General features: G+C 32.1%; 1 protein-coding gene across 1 annotated transcript; it reads right to left on the bottom strand.

The window, feature by feature from the left end:
• Positions 1 to 18,678: 18,678 nt before the first annotated feature.
• On the bottom strand, positions 18,679 to 19,528 carry LOC125823052 (putative glycine-rich cell wall structural protein 1). Its single transcript, XM_049502463.1, has one exon. The coding sequence runs from the start codon at positions 19,506 to 19,508 to the stop codon at positions 18,906 to 18,908; it is 603 nt and encodes a 200-aa protein (XP_049358420.1). The 5' UTR covers positions 19,509 to 19,528; the 3' UTR covers positions 18,679 to 18,905.
• Positions 19,529 to 20,778: the final 1,250 nt, after the last annotated feature.

Raw genomic sequence — 20,778 nt, 5'->3', positions numbered from 1 at the left:
CAGTCAGGTTTGTTCGTTGGTTATACATTATTCATGGAGGCAACACTTAAATAAATATATATGTGCTCAATTTTCTTACCAATCAGACTTTAAGATGATTTGATTATAATCTATCAACAGTTTGTGTTATTTATTAGGAAAGTTTTTATGCATTATAAATTATTTTATTGAAATTTATGATTGTCATGAAATGATTTTACATATATATTGGACGCTAATTTTCTTTTTTTGATTGTGCTAGGTTGCTTAGTCAAACAAATAATTTTTATAATGAGATTAAAAATTTACTTTCAGATAAATTTATATCTGAACAATCAAGAAACTTTGAGGACGACAATCTGGAATCAAACATAGAAGAAGCATTAGCCATTATACTTATAAATTGAATCTTAGAATTCCATCTATTCAAATTCATATTAGTATATTCAACTTTATAACTTCTTCATTATTCTTTTTCTTATCCTCATCTTTTTTTAATGGCTAGCCGATTTTTTTAAAAATATATTTGCAAAGAAAAAATGTGAAAGTCCAAGAAGAAGAATAATATTTATCAAAGTTCAAATCTTCTACACATATTTTTAGATTGATAATGTCTTATTGTGATTATTTGTTTCATCTCATACAATTTGATTTGTTTATGTCATATTTTATATTTAAATTATTTAGATCATATGAGTTTTTTATTTATTTTTATATTTATAATGTTAGATGATTTTTACTGTGGTTAACATTTTTTTTAGGATTGTATGTTATTTTTATATCATAAAGTAAGTTATTCTAATACTTAATTAATGTTTTAGTGGATAGTTATTAGTTCAAATCTCCTATTATTTGGACATCAACCAATTTTAATTTTATAAGTAGTAAAATTTTATTTCACTCTATTTTAAATCATTTTTTAATCATAATTTTACATGAATTTAAGAATATGAAGAATAGTTTGACTCTTTCAATTCGAAACTACCTACATTAATTACTATTTTATTTTTAAATAAAAATATTTAAAAAGTAAATATTTTAATTATCTGTTTTAAAATTAAAAAAATTAAAAAAATTAAATTCTTTATTTAAATAAAAACATGAATATAAATAGGCAGTTTTAAGACTTCCCATTACATTCACGCTCAAACACAAACTCTAAATCCTAATTAATTAGAAATTAATAAATTAAAAAAATTCCATTACACAAATTGTAAATTTTAATATTTATATAAAGATAAAAATTAAAAATTAAATATTTGAATGATCTTTTTTTAAAAAAAAAATTAAAATTTAAAATTTAAAATAATAGTTAAATTCTTTGTTTAAATAAAAACAGGAATATAAATAGGCAATTTTAAAACTTCTCAGTACATTCCCACTCAAACAGAAACTCTAAAACTTGATTAAGTAAAAATTAGTAAATTAAACCAATTATATTACACGAATTGTATTTCTTTTAACATAATAAATACTAACAAAAATTCAACAATTTTAAAATTAAAAAAATAATTAAATTCTTTTATTTATGTATCTTAAGTTAACCAAAAAGAAATAAAAAGAGTAGCCAATGAGAAACTTCTTTTAAAAATAATTATTGATAAAATTGTATTATGCAAAAAAAGAAGAAGATACATGTAATTGCAGTTAATTATTTTAAAATAGTGGGATCAGTTTTAAAAATTAGTAATTATAATTATTTAAAATTCGTAATTTTCTTAAATATAAATATTAAATATTTGAATAATATTTTAAAACTATTGTGTCTGGAGAAGGAATTAAAGTTGATACTCAGAAAATTGAGGCAGTGCAGAATTGGCCTAGATCCACATCTCCAATTGATATTAGGAGTTTCTTGGGTTTGGCTGGATATTATAGAAGGTTCGTAGAGGGGTTCTAGTCTATGTCGTCTCCTTTAACCAAGTTGACTCAAGAAACAGTGAAGTTTCAATGGTCTGAAGCTTGTGACAAAAGCTTTCAGAATTGAAAAAGAGGTTGACTACTGCCCCAGTGTTAACTTTACCAGAGGGTACTCAAGGTTTTGTGGTGTACAACGATGCATCTAGAGTTGGTTTGGGTTGCGTGTTAATGCAGAATGGCAAAGTTATAGCTTATGCCTCCAGACAGTTGAAAGTTCATGAGAAGAATTACCCAACCCACGACTTAGAGTTGGCTGCTATAATATTTGCTTTGAAGATATGGCGTCATTATTTGTATGGTGTTCATGGTGATGTATTCACTGATCACAAAAGTCTTCAGTATGTGTTCACTCAGAAAGAGCTTAATCTCAAACAAATGAGGTGGTTAGAATTACTCAAGGATTATGACATGAGTATTCTTTACCACCCAGGTAAGGCTAATGTTGTTGCTGATGCTTTAAGCAGGTTTTCTATGGGTAGTACCACCCATATTAAGGAAGAAAAGAGAGAGTTAGCGAAAGATGTGCATAGACTTACACGCTCAAGAGTCCGACTGATGGATTCCACAGAAGGAGGAGTAGTGGTGATGAATGGGGCTGAATCTTCATTAGTTTCAGAAGTGAAAGAAAAGCAAGACCAAGATCCTATTTTGCTTGCATTGAAGGCAAATGTTCATACCCAAAAAGTATTAGCTTTTGAACAAGGGGGAGATGGCGTATTGAGATATCAAGGTAGATTGTGTGTGCCAATGGTGGATGGACTCCAAGAGAGGATCATGGAGGAAACTCATAGCTCCAGATATTCCATTCATCCAGGTTCCGCATTGCAGAATTTGTTGCTAAGTGTCCGAGTTGCCAACAAGTTAAAGTAGGGCACCAAAGGCCCGGTGGTTTGGCTCAAAATATAGAACTTCCGGAATGGAAGTGGGAGATGATTAATATGGACTTTATCACAGGTTTGCCAAGGTCTCGCAGGTAGCATGATTATATATGGGTGATTATGGATCGAATGACCAAATCAGCCCACTTTTGCCGGTAAAGACTACCCATACATCAAAAGATTACGCCAGGTTATATATTTAGGAAGTGGTAAGACATCATGGAGTCATTGTTTCGATTATATCAGATAGGGGTGCATAATTTACTGCACGGTTTTGGAAGTCATTCCAGAAAGGCTTGGGTTCAAGGTGAACTTGAGTACTGCTTTTCATCCTCAGACATATGGTCAAGCAGAGCGCACTATTCAGAACTTAGAGGATATGTTGAGGGCTTGTGTGATTGATTTCAAAGGTAATTGGGATGATCACCTACCCTTATTGAGTTTGCTTACAACAATAGTTACCACTTCAACATCCAGATGTCTCCTTATGAGGCTCATTATGGGAAAAAATGCAGATCTCCTATTGGATGGCTTGAAGTTCGTGAAGCTAGGTTGATAGGACCAGCTTTAGTTCATCAAGCTATGGAGATGGTGAAAGTGATTCAAGAGAGGTTGAAGACGGTGCAGAGTCGTCAGAAATCCTACACTGATGTTAGGAGAAGAGAGTTAGAGTTTGAAGTAGATGATTGGGTATACTTGAAAGTTTCACCCATGAAGGGTGTTATGAGATTTGGTAAGAAGGGGAAGCTTATTCCCCGGTATATTGGCCCTTACAGAATATCCAAGAGGATTGACAAAGTAGCTTATGAGTTAGAGCTACCACAAGAGTTAGCAACGGTTAATCTAGTATTTCATGTTTCCATGTTGAAGAAGTGAATGGGAGATCCTTCACTTATCATACCAACTAAAAATATTGGGATCAAGGATAGCCTATCCTATGAGGAGATTCATGTTCAGATTTTAGATCGACAAGTTCGCAAGCTGAGAACAAAAGAGGTAGCATCATTCAAAGTTCTTTGGATGAACCAGTTTGTTGAGGAAGCTACTTGGGAAGCTGAAGAAGATATGAAGAAGAGATATCCACATCTCTTTGAAACCGGAGAAATTCCAGATCAAGGTACTAATTCTCTTCTTAGTACTCTTTAATTTTTGAGATTGCATGTAGTAATTGCATTTCTTGTTAGGTGTTTGAGCTGAATGTTAGATGTTACATCCTTAACCTAGTAAGAGTAATCTCATTCGAGGACAAATGTGTCCAAAGGGGAGATATTGTAACATCTCACAAATTGAATTAACTAGGAAGAAGTCAAGAATTGGAAATAGTGATTTTAGGAAATGATGGAAATCTGGAAATTTGTTTAAGTTAAGTTAAAGATGAGTTTTGGGCAACTTCAAACGACCATAACTCCTAACTCAGAATGATTTAGGCGTGTTTCTAGATATCGTAGGAAATATCTTGGAATAATATTTCCAGTGCCGCCGATTTTACGCGATTCCGAGTTCGTATGAGTGAGATATGCCTATTTGAAGTTGGGTTGTGCAATTAAGGAAAGTCTAAACCGAATTTTGAAAGGGTAGTTTAGTCTTTTCCTTACCCAATTAAATAAATCTGTTTTTAGTAAAATATTTGGGGTCTAGACTGAGTTAGTTCAGTTTACACACTTAAGAAATACACTAGGGTTGTGAGAGAAGAGAAAAGAAGAGAAAGGAGAAGAGGAAGAGCAAGATTCATCACTTCGTAAGGAATTGATTTCGGGGTTCTTCAAGGATTTGATCCTACAAGGTATGTAAGGCTTTCATAACGTTGGGTTTGTTTACCCACGTGCCAAACATGTTTAATTCAGCGTGAATTCATCCTAAAAGAGTTTGAAAGTTGATGTTCTTGATTTATATTCTTGATTTTGATATCGTTCTTGAATTGGGCCGAATTGATATGTTTCTGAGATCTTTACGTCGAGTTTTAGAATTGCTTTGAGATAGGTTCTTGGGTACATATGCTGGGTATCAGAATCTAAAAAGAATTTGAGAAAAATAGTCGAGTTTAGGCGAATTGGGGTTTGAAAACGAAGAAGGGAAAAGTTGAGCGGGTTTTGGTACGCAAGTCCGGGTCGCGAACTTGCTCCCCCAGTGAACAAAAACCAGCTCCGCATCGTGGTTGGGATGCGGACTCCTCTGTCTCAAAATTAAACTTCACGATCAAATATTTAAATGAAACTCCGTGTCGCGGACTTGTTCCAAGAAGGTGATTTCTTGATCTTTTCTCATGTTTAGCTATCTACAAATACTCCTAAACATAATGAGATCTTTCCTATCACAAATCACAATCCTTGAATCCATAATTCAATCACAAATCTGGTTTATCGACCATAATCTCCTTCAATTTCTCAAAGAAGAATGTCCAAGATGCATCATTCTCTTTCTCCACGACACAAAAAGCAATTGGATAAACATGATTCTCCGTATCTTGGTGCAACAGCGCTTAACAACACGCCCTTGTATTTACCATGTAAATGAGTGCCATCAACTGCAATTACCTTTCTCATGTGGGCAAATCCCTTAATACAAGCACCGAAGGCCAAGAAATAATACATGAACCTATGACTATCCTTGTTTACCATGATAGAATAGCTAGAACTAACATTAAGTGTCTAGAACATGTAGGAAAAAGCCGGTAAGCATGAATATCCATTTTCCGCTGTCCTCAAACCATCTCCTTGGTAACCACACATCCCTTCCAACATTTTCGATAACCTGGACTACAACGAAAAGAATTAAACATAGCCCTTTGAATCTCTTTAATATTTGGACCCTTGCCATCACGATACATATTTACACAAAGTGAAGCAATGACTTTGATTGAGATTTTTCTATGGCTACTGTTGGCATGTTCAACATCAAAACTATGCTCGCCAATGTACTTGTAGATATGAAATCTATCCGAACACTCATATTTCCTCGCCCGCAACATCCATGCACAATTCTGAGATACACATTTCACCTTTAAATATTTAGTACAACTCCTCAAAGTAGCAAAATCAAAAGACTTTTTTGCCGCCGCTTCAGCTAATAACAATTGCAACTCATTCTTGTTATTGAAAGTTTGATTTATGCATAAATTAGTTCCATCGGAGAATGAATGGTTGGATTGTGATCTCAATTCCTCTTCTCCCTGCATTTCTTCACAACATTCGCGTTCTGGATCTTCCGCATCTACTGACTGATTTTCCACATTAATTGGATCATCATGTATATTCATTGAATGATCACCCAAACTTTCATTTGAATGATCACCCAAATTCTCCTTTGCATGAATTTGTTGGTTCAATTGGATGCCTCACATTGACGTGTATCCTCAATGTAGGCCTAGAGCCATCAATACCAATATTTAACATGTACAAGCTAACGTGCCAATCATTTTTTATGAATGTGGAATGTATTTTTCCCCTCCCATTCATGTGATAGCTAATCACCAAGTCATTTGGCTCGCAAGTTAACTCACCAGCCTCAATTACGCTTGCAATCATATCGTCATATGAACTATTGCGACGCAACGCAATGGGCACTGTCGTCTTACTAAGAGATTTCCAATTCCAGCTTTTGGGAGTCTCCTCCCATACTCCCATATAATCTCCACCAGCAACAACAAATTCAGCTACTGCCATTATAGACTACAAATATCGATAATTAATTACAGTATCAGTCTATGAGGTACGGAATCCATACAAAAACGCGACTGGATGAGATCGGGGTTCAAAATTCAGCTCCTGCAATGGCAAAACAGATTTTTAATGCTTTTAAACTACTAAAATGTATCTATAATGAGTTATCAAGTGATTATTATGGAAGATTTCTCAAATTTCTAAAATGGCGGGAAACTAATTTTGAAGCTTGGTTTTGAAAGAAAATGGAGTAAACATAAATATGGAGTAGGAGATGATGATGATTTTACCTTGGAAATGGATATTATGGCCGGAAAACTCGCCGGAATCGACAAATCGACATTAGCAAAAACAAGCTGCTCTTGTTTCCATTTGGAGACTTTTTTTCTTTTTTCTAATATAAATTTTAACAATTGCAAATAAATATATTATTCCAAATTATTTGGAAAAGAGGGGGGGATCACAGTGGAGATATGGAAACTTAGTGGGGTCTTTTGTACACTACTAAAAAATTGTCAAAAAACGACGGCCAAAAGCGACGGACTGCGTCGCTTTTTTGGTCAAAATCGATGGAAAAGCAACGTAGTCACTTCCGTCACTTTTTAGCTCGACGCTTTTCAAAAAGTGATGGACTGTGTCACTAAAAAGCGACGGACTGCGTCGCTTTTAGAGACTGACTGCGTTTCCTTTAGCGACGGACTGAGTCGCTTTTTTACTCTTTTTTTTTTGAATTTTTTTTAAAAAAGCGACGGATTGCGTCGCTTTATTTTAATTTTAATTTTTTTAAATTTCTAAAGGGCGACGCAGTCCGTCGCTTTTCTGGAAATTTATTTTTTCAAAATCCCAGAAAAGCGACGGATAAAAGGACACTGTCCGCCGCTTTCCTGGAAATTTTATTTTTAAAAATTTTAAAAAGCGACGGACAAAACCACGCTGTCCGTCGCTTTTCTGGGTTCTTAAAAAAATTAAAACCCAAAAAAGCGACGGACTAAACCACGCTGTCCGTCACTTTTTCTGCAATATTTTTACAGTAGCAGCTTGCAGCTTCTGCTGCCCACCTGCAAATGCAATTTAATTCAATTCTACACTATTCAGCCCAATCAAACACACACAATTATAAACAATCTAAACAAAACTTAAAACAACAAATTTAAAATAACATTCAAAAGTATCTAAATCATAAATTAAAGACTTATAAAGTCTTTTAAAATTCGTTTTAAAATTTCAAAAAGTTCATAAATGTCCAGAGATCTAAACTAGGGAGTGAGATCTACATAATCATCCTTATCACTCTCGTCGTCGGTGTCATCGGGAGCCGAAGTAGTAGGTCGACGAGTGAGGTTCATCACTTGTTCTTTGATTTGCTGAACGGTCTCACTCATGCTTTGTTGTTTAGCTACTCTTTTCCGCTCCGACTCTGCTAATGCCGCTGTAAGTTTAGCTATTTGATCCGACATAGCAGCAATCTGAACACTGTCAAGTGCCTCAGCTTGACGTGACGATCCAATACCTTCTAAGCCTGACTGAAGGTGTCTAACATCGTTGCGAGAGCCTAGACCATAACATCTACCCTTGTGTGTCCCCCCTACCACTTTTTCTTTCCAAATCTGAGTGGACAGTTCAGGTGTCAATTGAACCGAATTATCTAGATTCTCAGCGACGTACTTATGAAAGTCATTCTGCATATTAAATATAAGTATTGACATCAATATATATACATATCATAAATATATTCACTATTGATATATATTATTCATATTAAATAACTTACAAAAGTTCGTTCGGCCCTTTCCTCCACCCACATATCCAGATCCGACTCATTTTCTTTCTTCCTGACATGAGTCTTTTTGAAAACCTCTGGTTCAATGGGAGTGCGTCCCAATTCTTTTTCCTATAAATAAAAACTGAAATTTATAACGATATATATGTATCAACTAATATTATATACATCAACATGCATCGAAATATAAAAGATACCATCCAATCCATCACTTTCTCCATGATCAATCCATACAAAATATCTAGGCTTAAATCCAATACGGTACAAATGAACCATAAATCTACCTGGTTTACAAAATTTTAAGCACTTACATGCACTACAAGGACACCTAACCAATCCATTAATCTTGAAAATGTCAAGTGTCATTGTATGTTCAATAAAATTTCTAACACCGTCAATAAACTCAGGTTTCAAACCAGTACCAGTTTCATAATGCATATTATACATCCACAAACGATGATCCATCTACAAAAATATAGATATTCAATTATATTATAAATAAAATTTAATAATAATCTTACTAGTAGTAGTCCTAAAACTAGTTTAGTATTGACAAAACCACATTATTTAATTTAACTTATTTAAACAACTTAACAACTTTTTAACTTTAACTAGTTTAGTTTTGACTTAATTCCAACAACTAAATCCGTCAACAAAACCACATTATTTAATTTAACTTATTTAAACAACTTAACAACTTTTTAACTTTAACTAGTTTAGTTTTGACTTAATTCCAACAACTAAATCCATCAACAAAACCACATTATTTAATTTAACTTATTTAAACAACTTAACAACTTTTTAACTTTAACTAGTTTAGTTTTGACTTAATTCCAACAACTAAATCCATCAACAAAACCACATTATTTAATTTAACTTATTTAAACAACTTAACAACTTTAACTAGTTTAGTTTTGACTTAATACAACACTAAATCCACCAACTAAACCACATTAATTAATTTAACTTATTTAAACAACTTAACAACTTTTTAACTTGAACTAGTTTAGTTTTGACTTAATTCCAACAATTAAATCCATCAACTAAACCACATTAATTAATTTAACTTATTTAAACAACTTAACAACTTTAACTAGTTTAGTTTTGACTTAATACAACACTAAATCCACCAACTAAACCACATTAATTAATTTAACTTATTTAAACAACTTAACAACTTTATAACTTGAACTAGTTTAGTTTTGAATTAATTCCACCAACTAAATCCATCAACAAAACCACATTTTTTAATTTAACTTATCTAAATTTAAAGCTAAGTGTCAACACTAGATGGACACAAATCGATCTTGCAAGAAAATCAATTTTGTCATCAATAGGATCAACTAGTGTTGGTACTCATGCTTAACAAATATATTATTTCTAAATTTAAAGCTAAGTGTCAACACTAGATGGACACAAATCTATCTTGCAAGAAAATCAATTTTGTCATAAATAGGATCAACTAGTGTTGGTACTCATGCTTAACAAATATATTATTTCTACATTTAAAGCTAAGTGTCAACATTAGATGTTGAGCTTCCTCAGTTGCCTAGCACGAAAAGTTCTAAAATTAGTTAAATTTCAAGTTCAAGTTCTAATTTCAAGTTCAAGTTCTAATTCTGAGTTCAAGTTCAAGTTCTAAGTTCAAGTTCAAATTCTAATTTCAAGTTCAAGTTCTAAGTTCAAGTTCTAAGCTCAAGTTCAATTTCTAATTTCAAGTTCAAGTTCTAATTCTAAGTTCAAGTTCTAATTTCAAGTTCTAAGTTCAAGTTCAATTTCTAATTTCAAGTTCAAGTTCTAATTCTAAGTTCAAGTTCAAGTTCAAGTTCTAAGTTCAAGTTCTAATTTCAAGTTCAAGTTCTAAGTTCAAGTTCAAGTTCAAGTTCAAATTCTAAGTTCAAGTTCAACTTCTAAATTCAAGTTCAAGTTCTAAGTTTAAGTTCAAATTCTAAGTTCATGTTCATGTTCATGTTCATGTTCATGTTCAAATTCTAAGTTCAACTTCAATAATAATTCAAACTAGTCCTAAATTCAAAATTCAAACTAGTCTTAAAATCACAAATTCAAACTAGTCCTAAAATCCCAATAGACATAATTGATGTAGTTAAACCAATAGACATAATTATTTAAGGAAGTGGGAATTACATTCAGATTTATGCTCACATTTTATAATAATCTAATACAATCAAATAAATCAGAAATTGATACGAAATATATATAGCCGAAGGATCAATTTAAAGAATTAATTAGGACATATTTTACATTGGATTCAATAAGGTAAAAAGAATGTTAGGAGCAGATTGAAAAATAACGAGCTGGTTCTCAATCAAGACTGAACTTGATAAACAATCACTGATACAGACAGTCAAGAATTCACAAATTATTCCAAACCTCAAGATGAACACCAACATAGGAGAATATTTCAACATAAACAAACACTATAGCATGCTAGATAATTGATTATAAACTAAGGGTCACACACACATAATTTCCAAGAACAGGCAGCCCACACATATAGTAAGAATTCGAAATCTAAAACGAAAAGGTGCAACTATCTCACATTTTACAATATTCCCAGTGACATGCTTAAAATTAAAGTAAAGGAATTTGTACCTGGGATGGATCAGTTAAGATCCATCTTAAGCAATCCAAATTATGCAAAGTGATTGCCGTTTTCGTCGGAGAAACAGGCGACTGGTGGCGCTGGAGTTGCTGGCGTTCGCTGGTGTTGTTGTTGCTCGTCGACGCTGGAGCTTCGCAGTGGCTCGCTGGCCGGAGTTGCTGGTCACGCTGGCACTGCTGCTTCGCCGTGGAATCTCTGGTGGATGCTCGCTGATCGGAGGTCGCCTGCCAGAGCTGTTGCCTGCGCTTGCTCGTCTGGCTGCTAGTTGTTGTTGCTCGCCGGTTAGAGCTGCTGGTTGTTGTCGATGGAGGAGAAGAGAGAAAGAGGCGACGAGAAGGGGAGGAGAAGAGAGGACGACGCCGGGGCTGCTGGTCACAGCTGCTGCTTTTCGCCGGAAATGGACGGAGAATGAGAGAGAAGAGGAGGCTGGGCAGCGGTAAGGAGAAAGAGATGAAGAATGAATTAGTTTAGGGTTGGTTCCTTTTGGTAGATTAAAATAGGAAAATAGATCTTGACCATTGATTTAAAATAGATGTAAGGCTGAGATTAACTTGGAGTGAGATGGGTGGTCAAGATTAAAAGGGATGAGTTTGATTGAAATCTGAAATAATTGCAATGAGCAAAAGGGCTAAAATTGCAACTAAATTGAAATTAGAGGCTAAAATCGAAAGAGAATTGCATAGAAAGAGGGCTAGAATTGAAATAAATTGGAATAGAATGGATTATAATTTAAATAATTTAGAGGAAAAATAAGGAAATGCTATCCGATTAATAAAATACTACATATTGAAATATTTTCACACATTATTAAAAACATCTAATATTTTAAAATATAAGTAAAGTAATTATTTTGAGTTTAACTATCGATAATTATAATAATATTTTTATAAATCATGCATACTAAAATATATAATTTTTTAGACAACCTTAATTTTTATGATTTGTTTTTATTTATGTTCTTCAATTGCAATTTCTTATTTTAAAAAAATAGACGTGTGCCTGTTAATTAAAAAAATTAAACATTCGCGAACGAACATAAACATTTTCAAACAATAATATTATTTTTTGATATTTCTCTGTATTTTTGCATGAAAATAAATTGACGAAAGTTCTTTGATTTTCTTTCTTAAACATTCAATCAAATTAAATAACACTACTTATTTATTTTTTCTTATCATCTAGGCAATCTAAATTTAACGCAAATACTCACTTTTAATTTTTAATATAAATCAATACGAATAAAAAACCCATCTTCAAAAAGACTCGACTGACTTAGTTAATAACACTACTAAAAAAAGACTCTTGTTCATTGCTAATAACACTACTCAACAATGTTAAAACTCGACTGACTTTGTTAGGTTGTCAGTGATTTTAAAGAAAGAAAACCAACACAATTTTGTCGGGTATTTTTCACACAAAAATACATAACACTCTTAAAAAGAAATTATTGTTTTTTTAATTTTTTTTCTTTTGTTAATTTTAAATTTTTTAACTAAAATTAAATGACACATGTCGATTTAAAATAAGAAGTTGCAATTGAAGAATATATATAAAAATAAATAAATCATAAAAATAGTATTTCATGTTAAAATGGAACATAAAAAATGGAGTTCAAGGGTTAAAATGGAACAAGGGTAAGATAAAGTGCCAAAATGAAAAATGTGGACAAGTTAGAGGGGTTGTATATGTGTTTGGCCATATATATATATAATTTAACTACACATCAACAAAAGTTTAATTTAATAAATTTAATTTATCGATCAAGTTAATTTTATAAATTTAAATTATATACCTTCTAATTATATAAATTTAATTTTATTGTTCAACAAAAGTTTATCAATATCAAATTTAATATATAAATCTCCTTGAATTGATCATCGGTATTTCTTTAATTGATAATGTATTTCATATCTGAACCACTAGTATATATGACTTGATTTGTTAAACTACTCGAGGAATATATATATAATTAATCAACGTATTTCATACTCCGATGAAGTATCCTTTACATGTCATCATAATTAGGAGGTGATCACTACACTTGACATCCATTCAAGATCGAATGTATATAATAATACTATCTCGCATTTCATACTGGAATGGATTATATGTTAGCTCTTCACCTCTACTACATCATGACATGAGATATTAAGTTTATGATTAGACGACGGACTAATAGGATTTGTACATTACTCTATAATTATAAGTATAATTATCTCCTAATTCATATCAACGTAGTTTCATACTCTAAATATGGATTATAGATATTTTTTTATTTATTTCACGAATTCTAACATTTTATTTGTAAAAGTATACAAAATTGTTACACTTTTTGAACAATTAATCGTAGGTGTAAAATGAAATTTTAATATTATGCACAATAGCAAAATTATGATTAATAGGAATATTTTAAACATACTGACCTCCGGATGTCGCTTTTATTAAAAGTAATTAGATATAATAAAAAATACCGGGATAAAATCACATTAAATTTTAAGATAAATAAAAAGTAATCATGTTAATTAAATATATTGACATCGGGAGGTCGGTATTTTATATTAAATTATTTTTTAACTTATATAAAACCATCATTCAGAGGACGATTTTTTTAAAGTTAATTGAAAATATTAATTTATTACATACTATTTAATTTTACCGACATCTGGAAGTCGGTATTATAATTTTTTTTGTTTTTTATTTTACACAAAACCATTCTCCGGAAGACGATTTAAATAAAATTAAATCAAAATATTTCTCAATTTTGTTTTTTATATGGAGAAATGGGGAAAATCGTGTCTGCTAGTGCAGATATTTTTAAAAAAGTGACGGACAACGTCTCTATGTCCGTCGCTTTTTAAAAAAATGTTTGACCAACATTTTGACCAAAAAGCGACAGACTAAGAGACTTTGTCCGTCACTTTCTTAAAATATTTGACTAGATATTTTGACCAAGAAGCGATGGACATAAAGATGTTGTCCGTCGATAATTTAAAAAATAATTAAACAATTAAAATTAATAAAAAGCGACGGACGGCGTGACTTTTTTTAAATTAATAAATAATTATTTTTAATAAAAATCGATGGACTGCATCACTATCTATATAAAATAATTAATTAGCAAAAATACGCGAAAAAAACGACGGACTAAGCGATGCCGTCCGTCGCTTTTAAAAGAAAATTAATTTTTTTTTTAATTAAAAAGCGACGGACTAAGAGACGCTGTCCGTCGCTTTTTAAAATTGTTTGACTAGATATTTTGACCAAAAAGCGACGGACTAAGAGATGCCGTCCATCGCTTTTTTAAAAAACTAATTAATAAAATAAAATAAATTAAAACGACGGACAGCGTGGTTATTGTTTAATTTATAAATAATTATTTTAAATAAAAAGCGACGGACTAAGAGATGCAGTCCGTCGCTTTTTGTAAAATAATTTTTAAAATAATTATTTTAATTAAAAAGCGACGGACGGTATCTCTTAGTCCGTCGCTTTTTTGGAGCGACATTGTCCGTCGCTTTTTCTTCCGTCGTTTTTTAGTAATGGTATGTGCCAATTAGGGCATGTGGATGATGTCATTAATATTGGGTATACCACAAATTATTCAAGACTTGCGACTTAATTAGCTGATTACAGCCTGCATATATGCTAGCTCCATGGCTGTTGCTAAATATTAAATTACTTTTTTGTCTCCACTAGTATTTAATTAGAAATTCCAGTGATCAAAGTCATCTCTACAGAATGTACTTACATTTTTTTTTTTCAAATTTAAAGCCATCAACCCAGACTTTCACCTAAAAGTATATCCCCTATGCGTTTATCTGAGAACTCAAATTTTGAACTGTATGAACATAATAACTGTATGTCAAGACAAACTTCATGTAGATACTGTACTCCAATTATAAATTACTTCATCTTAATTTATTATCAAATGGAAAAACATGTAAATTGGAACAAAACAAGCTAATCTTTTTTCTCAAAATTATTAAATGGATACGACAAATCAACGAAGTTTTTTTTTTATCGGAATTTATTTATGTCTTTTAAATATTTTAAGTTATTACTTCCTCGGATTCTTTTTAGTTGTTATGTTGCGCACTTTGAGAGTTAATTTGACTAATTTTCAAAGCTAAATTAGATTATATTAACACAAAAAGTACTATAAATTACAACTTTTTTCATATCAATATGATGAAAATATACATCTTAAAATGTTAGTCAAAATTCATATCGTTTGACTCTCAAAAAGGAAATTATGATAACTTAAAAAGAACGGAGGGAGTAATTATTGTAATTTATACTAAGGAAACATTATGTAGTTTTCAAATATAAAAAAAAATTGTTTCAAAAATATTTTAAGTTTTTATTTTTGAATTTACGGTCAAAGTTCAAAAGTTTGACTCTCAAAATTTTAGTTGTATCCCATAAATTGAGACAAAGAGAATATTAATTACTTGAGACCTTAATATAAACTCTCACCCCATTGTCATTACTTGCTTTCGCAGCGGTTCTATTCTATAGTTGAGTATGAAAAAAGAAACAAACAATATTATATGTTCGATAAGATTGTAGTCTCTACTGTTTTTTTCTTCTTCTTTTAACATGGAGTATCATTTTTATAAATGATCATAGCTTTGAAATATAAGTTGGAGCCTTAGAATCACGGGATATGGTTGTTGCATTATATAACCTAATTACGTTAATTAGTCATGATGTGAAGTATATATATTAGTTTAGTTGTCATATCAACACAAACGATATCTACACCCTTGGGGTCGTTTGGTAGCGGTATAAAACAAGTCTTAGCTTATTCATGTATTAGAGTCTATATAACTTAAACGGTGTTTGATAGATGGATAAGAATTATTCATGTCTATAATTAATACGACGTTTGATAGGTGGATAAGAAAAAAGTTATGCATATATATAATTAATATAACGTTTGGGTGGATAAGAAAAAAGTTATTCATGTATAAATTTAATCCGATGTTTGGTTGACAATTTTGAAATTAGCATAAGAGACGGAAGATATTATAATTACTTAGGACCTTAATATAAACTCTCACCCATTGTCATTATTTTCTTTCATAACGATTCCCTTTTATAGTTGTGTATGAAAAAAGAAAAAAAAAATGGTAGGTTCGATTGGGTTGTGGTCTCTACTGTTTTTTTCTCCTTCCTTCAAACATGGAATATCATTTTTTATAAATGATCATGTAGACATTGAAATTTTGTAGGACTCTATCATACAACTTCTATTTCAGTTAGTGTTCTTGGAAGCTACTTTTTATCTTAAATCCTAGCTTATGTGCCCACACAAGGAGGTATTATATTCCCTTGAAAAGACATCTCGAATATTTCGGAAGTTCATGAAATATTCACAAAAATCAATGGAGATCAAATAAATCTCAAGAAAGTTGACGATTTGTCCTAGTTCAAGAAATACATCATTAAGGATCCTCAAATCACAGAGAAATCTTAAGAGAGAAGAATCAAGCTAATAAACAAATTTGTACCTATAATGTTTATTAATAAAATTATGTTTTTCCATATTTTATTTGTAATTGCAATTTATTCTTTCATTCTAGATTTTTAGCAAACAGTTCAAAGCTTTGAAATATAAGCAGGAGCCTTAATTAGAATCACGGGATGTGGTTGTTGCATTAATTAACCTAATTACGTTAATTACTCCTGCACGTCATGATGTGAAGTATATTAGTTTAGTTGTCATATCAAAGCAAACGATATCTACGTCCAGAGGCGGAGCTAGAATTAGGATTTTAGAGTTCTAAATTATAAAACAAAAAAGAAAGGTGTTCGAACCCACAACAAATGTGTGAAAAGCATTTTCACCGCTCTTCCTTATCACTGGACTATCAATCAATTTTGTTAGGGGTTCACAAGTTAATATACATATATATTTATTTAATTTTTTAATACAAATACAAACTTTACGAAAAAACTTGTGAGTTCGTCCGAACCCACGAACATCACCTAGCTCTGCCTCTGTCTACATCCTAATTGTCTTCTTTTATTATTGTTTTTTGCTTGAGGGTTTGAACTTTGAACTTTTAGATATTCTAAAGTCATAGAATATATGTGCGTGTGAAACCTTTTTTCTCGCTGAGACTAACGATGGAGGTTATTTTTTGTTAATTAGTGGAAAATTAGGAAAAGGGCATTGCATAAAATATATCATGCTGCAGATTCCAGATAAGTCACGGGCATACCTATAGTAGAAGATTCCATTTGCTAGCTAGCAATACTAGAGCTGTAAACAATAAAAATGATTTCCATCTGTGAGAAACTTTTTTATTTCAACAGCACGCAGCATAAGAAAGTGTTTTACAACTTTTGTATGTTCAGTAGGTCAAATATTTTGGAAAACATATATAAAACAAATTTAATAAAAATGAGGAAAACGATTTTCTAATGAAATTAGGAAAAACAAGTTACACTAGTTGTTAATTTACTGAAATAATAGTACAGTGAAATTTGTATGAGGTCAAGAATCTGCATCTTAACTTAACTTATTAGATTTTTATTATTAGCAGTTAATTGTTGCAGTATTAATAAGTAAAAAACGATGTAAAAGTGATCAATAGAGTAGAATAGAAAGTGAGTCATATGAAGCTTAATGCAGATGAGCACTGAATCTGGATCCGGTGTTGCTAGCTTTATCTCCGAGAACGATTCAATGTGTGAATTCAGGATGAATATATTATACAAGTGTGTGAAACCTACTATTTATAGATTATAATGATAAAGTATCAACCAATAAAAAAGCTCCATCGAGCCCTAAAGTACTACTCCCTTTGTCCCAATTTATGTGACACATTTCGCTTAACGGTCGGTAGCTGCTTAGTCTCATCCGAGAGTTTAATCTCCTTACTCCTTACTGCTTTTTTCAAAGAAAAAAAGAAGGGCCACTGCTTTCGGGTGATTGGAGAATAGCTGTAAGGAATACTAAAAGAAAGTATGCAGCGAGGCAAAGCCGTTTGAGAATATGACGGTTAGCCCCAATATGGACCGATAGCGGATGGTCCCCGCCAACTGCTTATCTCTCTTCCTCGCATTCCACTCATGACCTAACGACTATCCCTCTTTCGGGGAGGGGATTATTTGCTGGATCAGTTTAAGTTTGACTGAGAATTTGCTCATGAAATCTTCAATTTTTTAAAAATGAAATTTATATATTTGTAAACTACATAGAAATACAATAAGTCCCAATAATTGATAATTCAAAATATTTAAAAGATATAGGAAAAATTTACGGTCAAAGATAAACTTGTTTGAATCTCGAAATCCGAAATATGTCACATAAATTGGAACAGAGGGAGTAAGAATAATGGAGGCTGTCCATGAGCAAATGTCGTTAGTACATGGCGCCAGCAAATGTCGTTAGTACATGGCGCCAGCCAATGTTCCTCTTGTCGTATTTCAGGCTATTTGCACAAAATTATTTGGCGTACTTATCCATTTTGTGGTTACATCGTGTGGAACTTCATTTTTGGCATATTGGTATACTTTTGTGGCTAGTTTAGTCGCCACAATTTGTATTTTGGGGCGATCTCTTATATTGCCACAAATAACATTCTGCTTAAGTAGTTGTAACAACTTCAAGGTCGCCACTAAAACATGTAATTGTGACTTACTCACTTCACTTCACTTCAATGTAAATATTGTGGTCTAACCTTAGAAGATCCTAAACTATCATTTTGTAATGATTGAGTAAGCTCAAACTACAGAAGCTAAGGTACGTACAGAGTTAAGTCACAAGGTGGAGTTGCACGTTTTTTAATTTTGACCAAAAAAAAGAAAAAACTTAAGAGTAGTCGAACGAAATCCAAAATATAAATATTCTTATTATTATATTATGAAATAGAAAAGACAGTCCATATATATAATAGTAATAAACCTTTTGAGTACAAATGTAAAATGATCAACTGGTTCACGAATCTTGCTTTATAAGTTGATGTTGCAAATTCGCGTATTTACAACAATATAACTATCATAAGACAAGGAAATTCATGATAATGATAAGAGACATATAAGAAAGAGCAGAATGCTTAGCAAGTGAAGCCACTATTATTCATTCCACAGTTGTTGAGAATGAGGCTAAGAGTGAGTGGCACATTCAGATTTATGCCCAGTATGTTTGCTCTTATGGCTGTGCACAAACAAGCTGCCACCTCTAGATTTGCCAGTCCCTGTATCAAACTGCAGCATGGCAAAGTTGGTGGAGACCCCACTACTACATTCACCAAATTAAGTATATTAGCACACACACCAAGTTTCAAAGCATCTCTTGGACACCTTACTTGTCCACCTCCACCTCCACCTCCACCTCCACCTCCACCCCCACTTCCACCTCCACCTCCACTGCCTGAACCACCACCTCCACTGCCCGAACCACCACCTCCACTTCCACCTCCACCTCCACCTCCACCCCCACCTCCACTGCCCGAACCGCCACCTCCACTGCCCGAACCACCACCTCCACTTCCACCTCCACCTCCACTGCCTGAACCGCCACCTCCACTGCCACCGCTACCAGGAGGATGATAAGGACAGAAGGCACAATTAGTATTAGTTGCAGTGACCATGGCGAAGAAAAGGAGATTGAAGGAGAGGAAAAGGGTAAGTAATGAGGCTTTAGTTTTAGAAGCCATGTTATTATGAGGAAGCTAAAGCACACAAACCGTTGCAAAGATGATTGAACAAATGCAATGGCATGCAGGGTATTTATACTGCTACAAGGAATATAATACTCTTTCTATCCTAAATTACACTATTCACTTTTTTAATCAGTTCTAAAAACAATACTCCCTGACATTATTCAAGAGTTAAATAGTTTAAGTTTGATTGAAAATTTGTTCATGAAATCTTTAATTTTTTAAAAATAAAATTTATATATTGTAAACTACGTAAAAATTACTATAAGTCAGAATAATTTAAAATTCAAAATATTTAAAAGATATACGAAAATTTATGAAAAAAAAGTTAAATTAATTTCTAATTAGAGTAAGATGACATTCTTGTTGATACATACTAAAAAGTAAATAGTGACGTATAAAATGAGATGGAGGGTGTAACAATTTGAACTTTGAAATGTTTACTTATTCTTAATAAAATGATTTATAATTATATAAATATTTATAATTTAATTTAGATTACAAATTTTAAAAGTCTTCCTTTTTTTTCAAAGTTTATATTAAATTAAATTTTCCAATATAAATTGAAACAAAGTTTATATTAAATTAAATTTTCTCATATAAATTGAAATATTAAGAATATACGACTTTGTAGGTGAACAATAAAAGTTGCTCTCGTAAAAAGAGTTTTATCATGGAAAGGGAATTATTAGATCAACACTTTTTATGGATCACAGCTTCATAGCTATAGTAATGCCCGTGACGTGGAATCTGTTAGGCTATGGTAGCGCCTTTTCTACTTTTCACTACTTCACAAATTATCCTCCACATTAGGACAACTTCCATGTCTACCTATTTAATGGTAACCCACATTCCTCCTTAGTACATATTTTAACCATAGGTGAATGACTTTAAATAATGGAAGAAAAAGGACAAAAAATGAACTTGGACTATTGTAAAATGTCTAAACATATCTTTGGATTCGTCCACCTATTTTGCTAAGAATATCTATCTAGTTGTCACGACCCGAGCCTACACCCTGGATGTGATCGACACTCGAGAACCATTTCTGGTCCCCAAGCGAACCTTCATCCTGGCTGACTACAAGCGGAAGATTAACTCAAGCATACAAAGCTAAAAATTGAATAAAAATTCATGAAATTCAATTACAAAGCTTAACTCAAATGAAAAACTCTGAATAAAAATAAATTATTCAACTCGCCATAAAATAGGCAACTTAAATCTTTAAAACATTTAACAAAATAAATGAACAAACTTCTTAAACTCT

This window comes from Solanum verrucosum, unplaced genomic scaffold, assembly GCF_900185275.1.
Source record: "Solanum verrucosum unplaced genomic scaffold, falcon-dt-bn FXZP01000199.1, whole genome shotgun sequence".
Lineage (NCBI taxonomy): Eukaryota > Viridiplantae > Streptophyta > Magnoliopsida > Solanales > Solanaceae > Solanum > Solanum verrucosum.
The sequence above is the reverse complement of the archived record's forward strand: the minus strand, read 5'-3'. Positions and strand labels throughout refer to the sequence as shown.